At 46.2% G+C, this 16,774-nt stretch overlaps 1 protein-coding gene across 24 annotated transcripts in view; it reads right to left on the bottom strand.

Annotated features, from left to right (window-relative positions):
* LOC121559430 (CUGBP Elav-like family member 2) overlaps positions 1-16,774 on the bottom strand; it is a 166,055-nt gene that overhangs the window by 22,210 nt on the left and 127,071 nt on the right. For 13 of the 24 annotated variants that reach the window (XM_045215434.1, XM_045215438.1, XM_045215440.1 and 10 more), the window contains 5 exons: positions 14,694-14,742; positions 12,593-12,727; positions 9,184-9,213; positions 8,020-8,099; positions 664-894 (listed from right to left, as the gene is read on the bottom strand). In XM_045215434.1, coding sequence (XP_045071369.1) covers positions 664-894; positions 8,020-8,099; positions 9,184-9,213; positions 12,593-12,727; positions 14,694-14,742 — 525 coding nt within the window. The remainder of the gene's footprint in view (positions 1-663; positions 895-8,019; positions 8,100-9,183; positions 9,214-12,592; positions 12,728-14,693; positions 14,743-16,774) is intronic. The other 11 variants (XM_045215428.1, XM_045215441.1, XM_045215442.1 and 8 more) reach the window with 3 other exon arrangements.

The following is a 16,774-nucleotide window of genomic DNA, read 5'->3' as shown; positions in this document are numbered from 1 at the left end:
ATGTACAATTTCAGAATAGAATACTGAGAGTAACTGTCAAAAAACATGCCCCTCAAAGGCTTATGTACATGTACTGCTTACAACTTTTTACAACTATTTACACGTTTACAGTTTCAGAAAAGATCCTAGTTGTGATGAAGAGGACTCAAGGAAGAGTAGACTGGTCTGTTTCAGAGAAGTTGGGGACAGAAGTTTTAGGTTTCAGAGTGAAAGAGGAAGTGTGGAGGGTCAGTTCTGAAAGAGGCTACTGGAGTAAGGGGGTCCTAAGAATGAGTTGAGAGGGGGGTTCTGAAATGCTCTAAAGTACTGACGAAGACAGGGGGAATGAGGCTTCTGAACACCACAAGCCAATCTGTCAATCAATCACCACTGTGACCATATAGGACAACAATATTAGACATGGGGAAGACCTCTTATTGGATCACACCAATGATTGGCTCCGCCCATTGAACCTTGACCCCTATGATTCAAAGGCCTCATTTCCCTGTCACGGCTACACCCCCTGAGAGAGGGAGAAGGAGAGGGGGAGTGGACTCTTAAGGGGGAGGAGAGGGCGAAAGGGAAAGGAGGGGGGTGTCTGACTCTCTGGGGGTGTGGACAGGGGGGGGTCGGCGGTTGGCGACAGCAGGGAGGGTAGTGGGGGGCGGGGAGGGTGGCACTGACTGCGGCGGTGACGGATGCGTTGGCTGCGGGGCTGTAGTAAGGGGTGGGCGACGCGGCGTGTCCTCTTACAGCCAGATACTGTGGGGTGAGGCCGCCCAGCCCCGTCAGACTCCCCCAGGTGGTGGCATTGTTGAGCTGCTGCATCTGCTGAGCCAGCTGCTGCTGCAGGCGCCGCTGCTCCTTGTCCTTCTGCGTGTCGGCAAACTTCACCACGATGGGAGACGAGCAGCCCTGAGGGAGGGAGGAGGGAGGGTGGGAGAGAAAGGGGAAGCAGGGTTCAGGATTGCACAAGGAATTTCCTAAATGTATATTCAAAATATACCTACATTTTGATTTGTTTACAGGAATTGGTTAAAAACTAACCCTAACACAACATACGCACAATGCACGCAGACACACACGTAACATGACACTAACAAGCACACAAAACTAAGGGGAAGGGACTAGCTTCCCGTAAGGGCCGAGTTATCTTACAGTCCAGAATGGTTTTTTCCCCCCACAGAAATCGATTTCCTGAGTTCTAAAAGTATTTCATCATCTCACGGAGAGGGAGTGGGAAAAAGAAAGAGCCAGATAGAGAGGGACAGGTAGACGGAGGTAGAGAGAGAGAACAGAGATGGTTAGAAAGAAAGGGAGAAGAGAGCGAGAGAGGGGTGAGAGAAAGAGATTTAGAGAGCTTAGAGAGAGAATCAGAGCGTTGTGTCCGTAAATGAGGTACATGTGTTTCTGTGTGTGTGTGTCGCTCTCTCTCCCTGTGTGTGTGTCGGTCTCTGTTTGTTCAGCTGCAATATGCTGATGACAGTACTGGGTTTGAGTCTGAATATTTAATATTATATTGACAGTTCGGATAAGAAAATAGAACTTGCGCGCAGGCACACACACACACACACACACACACACACTAAACAGTGAGCTGTAACATAAAAGACACGGCGGCAGTGATTTAACTACAGAGGACACTAAACCACAGACATTATAATCTATCATATCACACCATTACATTACTCACGCTGAAATCAAAGCCTAACTGGGGGCAAAACCTGCTCAAACACACACAATTTGCCACGGGAGAATAAAAAGCTTTTAATTGAAACATTTAGTTGGAGGCGAGTTTTCAGACTCAGTCAGGGAGCTTGGCTCATACTGTGATCGCCATCCTAACCAGATGGTGTTTATATCACTACTCTATCATACTATAGGGCTGGCCTGAAAGGACCTGTGTGTGTGTGTCTGTGTGTCTGTCTGAGTGTGGGTGTCTCTGTCACTGTGTGTTAATCTCTGAGGGTTTGACTGTATCTATCAGCAGATGAACATGTCTCTTTAGCTGAAGACAGCTCAGGCATATTTACTCCCTCTCTCCAGCACTCAATTCCTCCCTTCATTCTGACGAGCTAGACAAGAGATAAAGAAGGGAGAAAATTGCATTCGGAGGAGAGTCAGTCTGGGGCCTCTTGTGTTAGAGCGTATTCCCCCTGGAGATGGGGCTCTCTCGCTCTCTCTACTAAATATCTCATTACTCCAGCTGACACCCAGCAGGCCGGGAAAACACGGCCCAGAATGAGAGGCCGATCCTGGGAGGGGGTGGAGGGGCAGGGGCCCTAGAGCTCCAAAGACTGATACTCGAGTGATTTGGGCTAAATCATGGCTTTTCTCTAAGGGGGGGATTCTGACCCAAGTGAAGCGTGCTTAAATGGAGCATAATTCCCTTTTTATGTACTTTTCTCTCAATGCGTATTCTGACTTTGAACTTAAGCATGAGAATAGCATGCTATTCACCTGCTATTCGTTTGGAGTGGAGACTGAATAAATGAAAGTGTGGCGGAGGTGTGTCTACAGATACGCCGAATTCTGATGACTTACTTCCCTCATAATCCCACCACCTTCACGTGCGAATAAGGTCTAGCGAACCTTACGGTTCCAAGTGAAAAAAGCATTGACTTTCTTTTTTCCCAATAGAAATAACACCATTCTCCATGCAATATAATTTACAACTTGATAAGAGCTATTGATAAGAGCTAGGTAAATTAGTAATTCATTTGGATAAGGCAATTGTAAATATAAATTACACTTGTTGATCTATTTGTACCTTATAAATCGCTGGAGACACATTTGAAACCAGTCATATGGCAGCAAATTTAAGCATATCAACATATCAACTTTCCCACAGTAAAGTTTATGAAATTGCTGTGCCATTATGCACAATTTAAGTTGTACGACCTTTTAACTTGCAGGGATGGGCACTCTCCAATGTCTTAATGACAGTATAGGCTACCCTGACTTTCTCTATTGACTAGTTCTATCATGTTAAATATTAGCCACTATCAGTATTGACCGTAAGTAGACCTAATAACCACACATATTAAACAACTGTTAGTTCCCTTCAGTTGGTATAGCCGACATTATCATTCTATTTAATTACATTGCTTTGTTTACCTTCATTTGCTTCCTCTGTAAATGCCGTCAGGGCTGTGTGGTTGTTGCTAAGGCTCATTAGTACCAGTTGATAATATTTTTAAAAAGACATGTATGCTAATTAAATCGGTATGAGTGGAGCGCAGACCAAGCCGTAACAGTCTGAACCCAATGCATGGCGCAATACTTGGCTGTGTCATCCTACAACCTGGACATAAATCCGAGACACTCCTTTTAGTATGATATGTTACGTTTCGTATGGTATGTATTAATTTGTGGATGTCCATCACCCATTTCATTTGATACTGTATGTTACAAATTATAATTCGTATTATATGTTATGAATTTGCAAAACGTATGATATCTTATGAATTCTAGCTAGGTGGCTAACGTTAGCTAGGCTAGGGGTTAGGGTTTGGGGTTAGGGTTAAGATTAAGTTTAGGAGTTAGGTTAAAGGGTTATTAAGGTTAGGGTTAGGGGAAGGGTTACCTAAAAGGGTAAAGGTTAGGGTTAGGGGGAGGGTTAGCTAACATGCTAAGTAGTTGCAAAGTAGCTAAAAAGTAGTAAGTAGTTAAATGTTGTTAATTAGCTAAAAAGCTCAAGTTGTCCGTGATGAGATTTGAACTCGCAACCTTTGAGTGGCAAGACGTCGCGTTATACGCCCGATCAACCACATTACTTTTGTTTTTGCCTTAAGTAACTATCTGTCTTATGTAACCATGGGTTGAAGAACTGAATCTGGCAATTTTCAGAATGAATCAAACCACCGTTTTCTTTCTTTCGATATATTCTAGTCTGTCGACTCCATTGATGGAGTCCCCGTACACCTCTCTGACGTACTTGAGGAAGGCGGTGGTCCATTGCAGGGTGGTGGCTTTGTCCGTCTCGTGGTTACAGAACGGCGCCAGCACATTCAGCTCATCACAGCAGAAGCGGATCCTCCTCCTGCGGTCCCGCTCCTTGCTGTTGTGCCTCTCTCTGCGCTGGCTACTTTCCACTGGTGGCCCTCCTCTCTTCCTGGTGCCTGCTCCTCCAGCTGCTCTTCCCTCCACTGAGTTTGGGACAATGCCGGGGGCCTTGATAGCACAGGGTCCACGGGTCCTACCGCATTTAGCAGGCTTCGCCACAGCATCATCTTCCACCTTCACCCAAACTTTCTCCTCTGTTGAGTTGGGGCTGTTGACACATGGAACTTTGTCAGGCATCTTGTCTGGCCGATAGCTGAATGTGAAGTTCTTTGGAATGATCAACCCTTGATGCTTATTGGGTTCAAGCATATGAGGGACCATCCCAAACCCTTGACGGGCGCCAGCGATGGGGTAGAACATGCTTCCATATGGGTATGACAGCTCAATAGGGTTGCCCCGATCTGACCTCACCCACTTCTGCGGTTGTGGATGCATTGCTGCTTCTTGCGCCTCATTGGAGTGATGAAGCATTGTCAAAAAATTGCTAAGAGCTGCTGATTGCACATCCTGTTGTCTGGGGATGTCACAGGGGGTGCAGTTGAACCTCTTCTCCAAGCGAACTTGGGCCTGGTGGGTTGGGCCTGGACAATAGCTGTGTGCTACCGTTGTTGTATGCTTCCAAGCCGCGTTCTTGGGTCGCATCCACTGCACTCCTGACTTTAGCCAACACAGAGCCGGGGACTTCACCGCAAGTGGTGGGGGTCCTTTCTCCAGGTATAACATTCCCGTCACTGACCAATACCATTTAAATTTCCTTGATGTCAACCTGTCCACCCTGGTTCAAGTCGCTGAAAATGTACTGCTGCTCATCAGTTGAAGTTGATATGACATCAGGTGGAGTGTTCGGTGGAGACTTTGCTGGGTATTCTGCTTCGCAGTTTGTGGTCGTAGGTTGGGGTGCGGGGCTTTCCACAGTGAATACGGTAGTGTTGAACCGGGCATCTCCAGATCCTTCTGGACCAGCCGCCTGTGCCTCCATGTGTGACTGGATGATGTGCTGAAGGTGGGTGTACTCCCCTTCTGTCATCTCCATCAGGTTGAGCTCAGTGCCAAAAATCTGGCTTTGATCATTTGGAACACAGCCGTTTTGGCTCATGATCACCTCCACAGAATCGGGGTTGTACTGCCCCAATGCAGGTGACACATGAATGGTTTTACAAGCCAAAGACTTCGACATCCTGAATAGATGGATATATTTGTATTTAAAATAGTCTTAAATTATAATTTCATTAAATTATCAAAATCGTCGTTTTAAAACAGGCTCGTGTTCAGAATTTTACCAACAAATATAGTTTACATGTTGTCAACAGTCAAAGCCAACCTTCTGTTTTGCCCCATAGTTGCGCATGTTTCAGTTTTGTTACTAAACAACCAACCCGTCTATAGGACTTTGAGCTTGTTAGTTTTAATGGGCTGGTGGTAAATAGCAGACACAGAGAAAGCTATTTCTTTACCATACCTCACTCACTGTGTCAATCTCTACGTTCCTATTTTTCTCCCCTTAACCTGTCTTGTGTTTGTCCAGTCTCCAAACATACACAGCTATGTTTCCTCACTCACACTCCACTTACTGTGCTGTGTTACTGTGTTGTGTGTGTAGCTTCTGTCTCTAGAAGTCCTGATATTAGCCAGGGCCGGCCCTAGCTTTTTAGGGGAGATGATATCTGAGTGAAAGTGACTAACAAAATCAATGGGGGCCCCATGAAGGTCAGGGCCCCTGTGCACCTGCCCTGAATGCCTAGTCGGTATTTGGCCATGATTACTACAAGTGTATATAGTTGGCTAGACTAACTTAGCAGTCTAAGAAATGTTAGCTGACATGCTAATTCAGTGATTGTTAGTGACTGACATAACAAGAGAAAAACTACTGATGCACAACCAAATTTCGTAATTGCACCTTGTGTATTCTACTATTCTAACTCTCAACAGTAAGTTGAGACCCCGACTGAATTCCTATTTTTTATTTATTTATTTTTTGGTCGTAGGCCCCCGAGCGGCTGGGGGCCCTAAGCAATGCTTAGGTCAGTTATGTCGCTTATGCCTGGAGCCGGCCCTGATATTAGCCAGAGCAGAGCGAACAGCCCTCTAACCACTCAAATCAGCCTTTATAGGCAGGATGAATATTATACACACAGCCACAAATCATCAGGCTTTACAGAACACCGTGAGTAACACAAATACAACCACATTAGTCTGCCTTACAATCAACATCCACTGCTCTCTCTCTCTCTCTCTCTCGGTGCGCATGCGTGCGTGTGTAAATGAATGTGCTTTCTCGTAAAGGACCTGTCCTGGTCATATCCACGTTCATAATGCCCTGACATTTATAAAGTGTGTGTGTGTGTGTGTGTGTGTGTGTGTGTGTGTGTGTGTGTGTGTGTGTGTGTGTGTGTGTGTCCTGAATGCCAGAGTATAATGAGAATGGATATGACAGTGACAAGGCCATTAGTGAAAGGCAAAGTCACACACACACATACATACAAATGCACACACACATCGACACACAGGCACACACAATCTAAAACAGTGGGGGACGATAGAGCCAAGACAATAACCAAACTCTATTTACCAATCCTCATTCGGACCCAAAGTAATTACTTTTAAATTGCAAACTGGGGGACATTACAAAAACGGTGCAACAATTTGGGTCCTGCCCAGATCTAGTCAGCAGCATGTTTTTCACATGGAAATTAAGCTTTTTTCCATTGTCATTGTCCACTGCAATCTCTGCCTCCTGTTTAGGGCTTTATGTGTGTGTTAAAAAGCAGAGGACATTGGGCCAGAAGGTTATTATAGTATAAATAGAGAACACTGATTAAGAGCAATATGGGGGGTAAACGCACTCAAACTGCAACACAAAGTCCTACACACACCGCACCACACAGACATCATTGACATGTATACAAGCACGTACACATGCACACACACACTTGAAGATTGTGTGTACATACTGAGACACAAAGGGACGCCACAGACAGCCCTTTTCCTGTCAGGGTCAGAGTATATCAATATGGATGACTATCATCATCATCATTATCCATAATGAGAGGGCCACTAAGGCGACTGTCAATCTCTGTCTGTAATACACTGTGTCATTACCAGATCACGCACGCACACACACACACGCACACACGTCTGACCAAGGCCCTGTAATTCTCCTGCAATCACATCCCTGTCATCTCCTACTGTCAAAAACCCTACAAACTGACAAGGACACCACAACCCACACAGACACACTCCCATTGGCCACAGCCACGGCGATGGGGAGGTCATAGGGTCACTGATGGGGGTCCTGTCTAAATGTGGGCGTCTATAATGCTGCCCGTCTCATCTCTTTTGCTGTGTGACATCCTTAACAGAGCCAGTCAGCCTGGTCAGTGTGATCTGGGGTCCTTGCTTAGGTTACCTTGTCGGTTTTGACACTTTTTTTCCACAGTTTTTATGTTATTTCTTTTTCTGAGAAGAATGACTGCTGTGACAGAGAGTTTTGAAAGTGACTTTTCTTCTTTGTCCTACTTTGACATATTTGGCCAAAGGATGACGAGCATGTGACAGCATCCAACTGATTTTATCACACAGAGATAGAGAGAGAGAGAGATGGAGAGAGAGAGAAAGTGTGAAAGATGGAGAGAGATATGGGAGAGAGAGAGAAATGGAGAGAGAGAGAGAGATGGAGAGAGAGAGAAAGTGTGAAAGATTGAGAGAGATATGGGAGAGAGAGAAATGGAGAGAAAGAGAAATGGAGAGAGAGAGAAAGTGTGAAAGATAGAGAGAGATATGGGAGAGAGAGAGAAATGGAGAGAGAGAGATGGAGAGAGAGAGAGATGGAGAGAGAGAGAGAGAGAGAGAGATAGAGAGAGAGAGAAAGTGTGAAAGATGGAGAGAGATATGGGAGAGAGAGAAATGGAGAGAGAGAGAGATGGAGAGAGAGAGAGAAAGAAAGGAAATTGAAGAGAAAGGGCGAGGGTACAGTACCTCCATAGTCTGAGACTGGTGCATGGCTTTGATTGCATTCTGTGCCATAGCCCTGGTAGAAAACGTGACAAACGCACATCCTGTAGGGAGGGAGGGAGGGAGAGAGAGAGGGAGGGAGGGAGAGATGGAGGGAGGGAGGGAGGGAGGGAGAGATGGAGGGAGGGAGGGAGGGAGAGATGGAGGGAGGGAGGGAGGAGGGAGAGATGGAGGGAGGGAGGGAGAGATGGAGGGAGGGAGGGAGAGATGGATGGAGGAGGGAGGAGAGATGGAGGGAGGGGGGAGGGAGGGAGGGAGGGAGGGAGGGAGGGAGGGAGGGAGGGAGGGAGGGAGGGAGGGAGGGGACAATGGCATAGGGGGAGAGAAGGAACGGAAGGAGGAAGAGGAGACAAGAAAAAACAAAACAAGACAAAAGGGTTGGACATGTCGTTGTTATAAACCCAAAACAGAGATTGTACAGAGAACTAAACAAGCAGACAACAGTGTTTTCAGGTTGCTAAGGAACAACAGCCAATGAGCACAGCTAGCGCCATGACGACCACACCCAACCCCATCCACAATAGGACAGCTCCAATCAGAATCAATCAGAGTTTTTGATTGGCAGGTTGTTGTGCGCCAATGGGGATGGCTGTTGATGACTTGAGCATTGAGTTGAGGTGGGGTGGTTGAAGCTCTCTCCCTCCCTCTTCATCTTCCGCAGTCTCTCTTTCTTTCTCTCTCTGCCCATCTCTCTCTCTCTCTCTCTCTCTCCTACACAGAAATAACTGGTTGTACTAGTATTCTCCCACTCTTCCTCTCTCTCTTCTAGAGAATGTAAATCTGTCCAATTTGCATAAAAAATATTTGAACTCATTAGGCCTGCATTGTGTGTCTGATTGGATGCCCCCTCTCCTACATGAAGCAGACGAGAGAGAGAGGGGGGAGGGGGCGGGGGGGACGACTGTGACAAACAGTCTCTAGGGTTCTATGAAGAATGGGTTCTGAAAAGACATCACATAAAAAAAATCACACAAATTGAACAAATCTTGGGGGAGGGAGGGAGAGTGGGTGTGGTGGGCAGAATGATGCACATTCTTTGGGAACTCTGACCTATTTGGCGGTTTGGAGTTTGATTGGTGAAATCGTAATTGTTGGGCAATAGTCTAGTATTAAATTAAATGGTATTACCCTTAACGTTGGCTTCCCTCTGGCTGAGGCCTGTTGGTTGGGGAGTGATCAGAGAGAGGCAGTGTCAATATACTGGAGGAGAGCTTCAACACCCCCACTCCCAAGCTAACACGCTAACACGCTAACACACACTGAACCATGCTAGCAGTAGTAGCACAGCCATCCCCATCCCCAGTCCACACACACTTTGTAGCTAGCTGACTGCATAGGATACAATTAGCTAGCTAGCTAGCAGACAGGTCATCTAGTCAGAACTGTGTGCATGGGGTGGGGGTGGACGGATGGAAAGAGAGATAGAAAGAGAGAGAGAGTAAGAGTGAGTGAATGGGTGAGAGAGAGGATGAAGGGGAGGAAGACTAGAGTGAGAAAGGGTAAGAAGGACAGAGCCAGGGTGAAATGAAGGACAGCGGTAGGAGAGAATAGATGAGTGTCCGTGATTCATCCTCTACCTTTATGATTGTCTTGTCCTTTGTGATAGAACGGGGTTGAGGGTTAGGGATAGCCAGTCCACTGTCTAGACTATTTATTATGGACCTGCCTAACAGTACAGTACCAATAAAACCTAACTAGGTCTGTGTCGTAGCAAAATGTGGCAGATGAAGTTGCCTTGGGGTTAAAGTTTGAAAAGACTCCTACTGTCCAGGGTCTTGCTCTATCTGGCATCAGTTGAGAGAGGCCAAGATCGGTCATCTTTGAGCAAGTTTCAGAAACTAATATGGGGTAATTCTAGATGGGCCATAATCTTAAAAATAGTTTGAAAAACCTCCTACAGTACATGACCCAGATGTTATGCTACAGAGAGAATCCACCGGTTAAGGTGACCTGCTAGACTGGGTTTGTTTAGGCCATCTCCTCTCAGTCTTTCACCAACTCTCATTAACAGGCCAGGCAGTTCCTGTGGATTCTCCATTGAAATACTGTTTACTGGCCATTATACCATAGAACCAATGAGGCATTTTACAATAGAAGACGGGCATTCTATCTCCTTCCTCCACCAAAATGCGTTTGTTAGTTTCCGAGCCCGTTCCTTCCTTCGTTTGATACCCAAAATAAACCCCTCTGTCGAGCTGAACCATAGATTTATTAAAGTCAGTGCTAAAAATGACCAGATAAAAGCATCTCTTTCCATTACTGTCTGTTTTTTATCATCCAGCGAAGAAGATGACACTTAGCCGCCTAGCCGACGCTATAAATATCTAGCAGGCCGCATTCTGTCGTCAGCAACAGGCTCCAATAGCAGAGGAGAAAGAGAACAGTCCTTTCATGAATGTAGGGTAGCTCCCCAGGCCCAGCCGTGGATCCACCAGTGGTGTGATCCATATTGTATTAATAGCGGGTGGTGGAACAGAACAGGCTTCTGATTGATATTGTGGTTTAATAACAGCGCTGTGTTAGCGCAGAGCCAGGTGGGACAGGCAAACCCACTTGAAGGCCGATTTATCTGCAGCCTCACTCTGCTTCATTTATTTACTGCTCTGGACCAGGTTGGACTAAGACTACTCTCCCTGTTAGGAAGCCTGGGGTTTGTGGAGGTTATGTTGCAGTAAAGGGGGACAGCCTGAGATTCTAATATTCATGAGGACAACAGAGACGTGATTGAGGGAGGGTGGAAGAGATAAAGATCTGGAAAAGAGGATGATCATGTGTAATAGAATTCTGGGATAGTGCAGGACAGAGAGAGAGAGAGGAAGAGAATGATGGGACAGTGGAGGACTGAGAAAGAGAAAGGATGATGGGACAGTGGAGGACTGAGAGGAAGAGGATGAAGGGACAGTGGAAGAGAGAGAGAGAGAGAGAGAGGAGGATGAAGGGACAGTGGAGGACTGAGAGGAAGAGGATGAAGGGACAGTGGAAGACAGAGAGAGAGGAGGAGGATGAAGGGACAGTGGAAGACAGAGAGAGAGAGAACTTTAACTATTTGCACATTGTTGCACATGTATTAAGACATAATATGACATTTTAAATGTCTTTATTCTTTTGGAACTTTTGTGAGTGTAATGTTTACTGTTCATTTGTTATTGTTTATTTACATTTACATTTTAGTAATTTAGCAGACGCTCTTATCCAGAGCGACTTACAGTTAGTGCATACATTATTTTTTAAATTTTTCATACTGGCCCCCTGTGGGAATCGAACTCACAACCATGGCGTTGCAAATGCCATGCTCTACCAACTGAGCTACATCCCTGCCGGCCATTCCCTCCCCTACCCTGGACGACGCTGGGCCAATTGTGCGCCGCCCCATGGGTCTCCCGGTCGCGGCCGGCTACGACAGAGCCTGGATTCGAACCAGTGCCTTAGACCACTGCGCCACTCGGGAGACTATTTCACTTTTGTTTATTATCTATTTCACTTGCTTTGGCAATGTAAACATATGTTTCCCATGCCAATAAAGCCCCTTGAATTGAATTGAGTGAATTGAATTGAATTGAGAGAGAGAGAGAGAGAGAGAGAGAGAGAGAGAGAGAGAGAGAGAGAGAGAGAGAGAGAGAGAGAGAGAGAGAGAGAGAGAGAGAGAGAGAGAGAGAGAGAGAGAGAGAGAGAGAGAGAGAGAGAGAGAGAGAGAGAGAGAGAGAGAGAGAGAGAGAGAGAATGAAGGGACAGTGGAGGACTGAGAGAGAGGAAGATGATGGGACAGTGGAGGATTGAGCGAGAGGGAGATGATGGGACAGTGGATTGAGAGAGAGGAGGATGATGGGACAGTGGAAGATTGAGAGAGAGGAAGATGATGGGACAGTGGAGGATTGAGCGAGAGGAAGATGAAGGGACAGTGGAGGACAGTGTGTGACAGAGTATTAGAGATTGCTAGTGGCTAGATGCACCTTGAGGAGTGAAGAAGAAGAGCCCTTCAGATAATGAGACAGTCAACAGTAACAGTAAGAACAACGATAACATCCATAGAAAAACACACAACAACCGACACATCCACATAAACCTGTGTGACGATGACAGTGACAGCCTCGTGTGACGCTGGGCAGGACAGACAGTTTGGTTTGGCAGACCCCGCCCCATCTCTTCAGCACATAGAGACCACAGAGGGAGGGGTATGGGGGAGGGAGGAGAGGAGGCAGGGGGATTGGAGGGGGTGAGGGGGAAAGGAGGCAGGGGGAGGGAAGGGAAGGTGGGAGGGGTGTTCCCTGTTCCAATGAAGAGGAGATTGACTAAGGGGGACACTGAACTGCTGACTGCATAGTAGCTCAATGGTTGGCCAATAGTGAGGGAGAACATATTTTCTCTTTCTGCCTAGAGGAGAACTGTAAGGGGAGGGATAAGAGTTCAGAACTGTATAGGAGCTTATAAGGGGGTGGATATAAGGAGGTGGGAGGGGTGAAAAGGATGGTGGGTAAGGGAGGAGGGGGTCAGGGGTCAGGGTGACTGTGTATATGGATGGAGCCCAAGAAACACACACCTCTGCTGAGTCCGTCGGGCCCTCGCAGGATCCGGCACTCCTCGATCTGTCCGAACGCAGAGAACATGACTCGGATGTCGTTCTCGTTGCACTTCTTAGACACCATGCCGATGAACAGTTTCCTGTCCTCCACCGCTGCAGATGAAGAAAGGAAGACATTAAAACAGGTGAGAAACAGCAAAAAATGAGAAGAAAGAGAGAGAGTTTCAGCATTTCATCTGCAGACTGTGATCAATGTATCATTACCACTTCAACACCAAGTCTCTGTGCGACTCTCTCTCTCTATTCGTTTCTCTCTCTCTCTCTATTCATTTTTCTCTCTCTCTCTCTTCGTTTCTCTCTCGCTCTCTATTCGTTTCTCTCTCTCTCTCTATTCGTTTCTCTCTCTCTATTTGTTTCTCTCTCTCTCTCTATTCGTTTCTCTCTTTCTCTCTATTAGTTTCTCTCTCTCCCTCTATTTGTTTCTCTCTCTCTCTATTTGTTTCTCTCTCTCTCTCTTAGTTTCTCTCTCTTCCTCATTCTTCCTATAGCTCTGTCTCTATCTCCTCCTCTCCCATCTCTCTGGGTTTCTTTTTGTCTGGCTGCCCCTCCTCCCCCTGTTTGATCCCTTTCTCTCTGACCCAATCGCTCCATTTATCTTGCAATACCTCGGCCTGTGTAACAGTGTGTGTGTTTGTGTGTTGTGGGAGAGACAGAGACTCTTACTGTTTCTTGTCTCAATGTGTGTATGACCGTGGGAAAGAGACAAGAGAGAGAATGTGTGTGTGTATGTGCTCCCCACCATTCAAAGTAATGCTAATCCAATTCATTTTTAATGAGGAAACTGTCAGCTCTTACCGGGAGGCGAAAGAGATAAGCGGTCTGTTGCACTCTGGGAAATCAATAGAGCACTTGTTTATTTTGCTGTTTGAATTGTTTGTGCGTTTAAAAAAATAACACTGGGATACGCAGGGAAGATAAGTGTTGTTTCAAAGGCTTCCAACTCGTCTGTATACGTGCACGCACTAACAGCACTGTAATTAATTTACTGAGAGTGGATATGGAGAAACAGCAGAGAGATATCCTTAACAGTGACTAAACATCTGCTAGCCGACCTGAGTCAGAGTTAGTGATGTATTGGAAAGCAGAGAAACAGTGTTTGACTGATTTCAGATCAGATTTCAAGAAAGAAAGAAAAACAGCAGTGAGGTGAAGACAAGCACACACATGCGCCTTCACACACACACACACACACACCTCTTGATTGATTAAAGCAACAACCCGCTTAACTACAATTCATCATGGTTACAGCAACTCCAATAAAGGTTTATGGAACTTATTATCATTAACAAGATGGATTCATTTCATATGGCCATACTTTACTATCTTCCATTACAGTAAATGATGATCCTACAGTAGCTAGCTGTAGCTTTATTAAGGTCTCATCATCGTTACCTAGACGGATATATCTTATCAAGTTCTATTTCATAACCTCACAGAAGATGGCTGGAGCAGTATAGCTTTATTAAGGTCTCATCATTACTTATATGGATGGATCTATATGTTTCTACTTTATTGTATTTCCTCAGTGTGTAGAGTCTAGAAGATGGTGCTACGAGTGGCTTTATTAAGTGATGACTGTGTGCTGTCAGTGGCTTATGACACTACTCCGTCTCTCTCAGTGTGTAGCTCAGCCAGTACTGTTCCATCTGGATCTGTCCCAATATTATTACCCTCTATCCTTGTATACTTTCAGTGGTCCAGTGGATGAGGAAGAGAGGCTATTTGTTAGTATTGGGACATGGCCCCTGTCTGGCTTCTCTCAGAGGCAGTAAAGCATTATGGCTGGATAAATGGGTTTATAACCACATCTGCAATAGAGCCATTTGTCTGTGTGTGTATGAGAGACGCAGGGAGACTCTCTCGAAGAGAAAGGTTGGTTCACCGTGGGGCCAAAACAGTTGAACTCTCCCTGACCCCCTCCCGGAACACTTTAATAATTTTTATCTCTCTCTCTCTCTCTCTCTCTGAAACAGGAGCACTGAGCCACAGAGACACTAAAGCACATACACATACCCTTGACCACGTAATACTCCAACCCAATGTGTGTATGATCACTCACCGTTTGATTTCTCACTGTCTGCAGGCTTCATCTGAATGGGGTGGTGCATCTGGAAAAGACAGGACAAACACACCTTTACAATACTATACTGACACACACACCTAGTGACGACTACACACACACACACTCGGAGATCACACACACTACATCCAACACACACTTCAGTCACAACACACACACACACACTGACTGTTCACAGCAAACCGACACACTACAAACTGGCCACTCTGAAAGTCACAACAGATCACACACTAAAGAGAAACTCTGAAGTTGCGTAGGAATATCAAAAGCCAGAGTACAAACACACACACTGTGACAGAAGTCGTCGAGGTGTGTCCCTCGCACCCTCGTTGCAGGTTTAGAGAGGTTCAATGATTGATTGATGAGTGTTTTTTAAGTGAGAACAAGCAAACACTTCACAGACAAGATGGCTGTCACACCTCTCTCTCTCTCTCTCTCTCTCTCTCTCTCTCTCTCTCTCTCTCTCTCAATTTCAATTCAATTCAATTTAAGGGGCTTTATTGGCATGGGAAACATATGTTTACATTGCCAATGCTAGTGAAATAGATAATAAACAAAAGTGAAATAAACAATAAAAAATATACAGTAAACATTACACTCAAAAGTTCCAAAAGAATAAAGACATTTCAAATGTGCTGTAACGATCTCTCTTTCTCTCTCTCTCTCTACCTCCTTTATGAGAGATGATGTGCTTGTTTGATCTGCAGAGAGATGAATGACAGTAATTCTCTAAATCTAGCCCAGTATCAATCACACTGACTCTGTCTCTGCCCACCTCTCACTCACTCACTCACTCTCACACACACACACACACACACACACACACACACACACACACACACACACACACACACACACACACACACACACACACACACACACACACACAGCAGAGATCAATCTTCTGGGCTCTCACCAGCTGTGGTGTGTGTGTGTCTTTGTCTGTGCCCTGTCTTACCCATAATGCCCCTGGCTCAGCATGAACAATCACTGTGTGGCAGGGCACTTTGATCCTCTAGTTGTCTCCATCTGTCTGTCTCTCTCTGTCGGTCAGCCTCTGTCTGTCTGTCTGCCTGCCTGCCTGCCTGCCTGCCTGTCTGCCTGCCTGTCTGCCTGCCTGTCTGCCTGCCTGCCTCTGTCTGTCTGTCCGCCTCTCTCTGTCTGTCTGTCCGCCTCTCTCTGTCTGTCCGCCTCTCTCTGTCTGTCCGCCTCTCTCTGTCTGTCTGTCTCTCTCTGTCTGTCTGCCTCTCTCTGTCTGTCCGCCTCTCTCTGTCTGTCCGCCTCTCTCTGTCTGTACGCCTCTGTCTCTATACGTCTGTCTCTGCCTCTATCGGTCTGTCTGTCTGTCTGTCTCTATCTGTCTGTCTCTATCTGTCTGTCTCTCTCTCTGTTGCTCTCTGTCTCTCTCTCCCCCATGTCTGTTATACATTTACTTTATTCATTTTCCACAACACTCCTACATCCACCACCCCAGTGTCACCAGTTGATGGCAGTCCTCAGATCTATTTAAAACAATTCAACTGAATTTACTACCTGGATCCATTGTGCCCATTTTGGTTTATAGCCCAGTGAGTGAGTGAGTGAGTGAGTGAGGATTTTGAATGGGACTGAATGATGTGTCCCCACAAGGTTAGTTGTACAAGACAGTGTGTGTGTGTGTGTGTGTGTGTGCGAGAGTGTGAGAGAGAGAGAGAGAGAGAGAGAGAGAGAGAGAGAGAGAGAGAGAGAGAGAGAGAGAGAGAGAGAGCCAGTGGATCATATGTTGGAGGGCTACAGTACAGAAATAACCGCATCCTCAGGCTACAGGCGCTAGCTAGCGGCTATCCCTGCCTCTGCCTCTCACACTCTCTCAGAAAGTTCTGTTTAGATGCCTTCCTTCTTCTCCCAGATCTGTCTACCCAGAAGGCCTTGCAGGCTTCAGACCCGGGGTGTGATGCGTTTGATCTCTCTGAGGCTCATGCAGCTCCACCATTACCCCACACTGCTGGTTCTTCACTGAGAGCCCTGGAGCTACCTACTGCGGTCACTCTGCCTCCACTCACCATGACACCCCAAGCCTC

The sequence above is a fragment of the Coregonus clupeaformis genome, unplaced genomic scaffold (genome assembly GCF_020615455.1).
Source record: "Coregonus clupeaformis isolate EN_2021a unplaced genomic scaffold, ASM2061545v1 scaf0442, whole genome shotgun sequence".
Classification (NCBI taxonomy): domain Eukaryota; kingdom Metazoa; phylum Chordata; class Actinopteri; order Salmoniformes; family Salmonidae; genus Coregonus; species Coregonus clupeaformis.
This window is presented reverse-complemented; position numbering and strand designations above follow the sequence as displayed.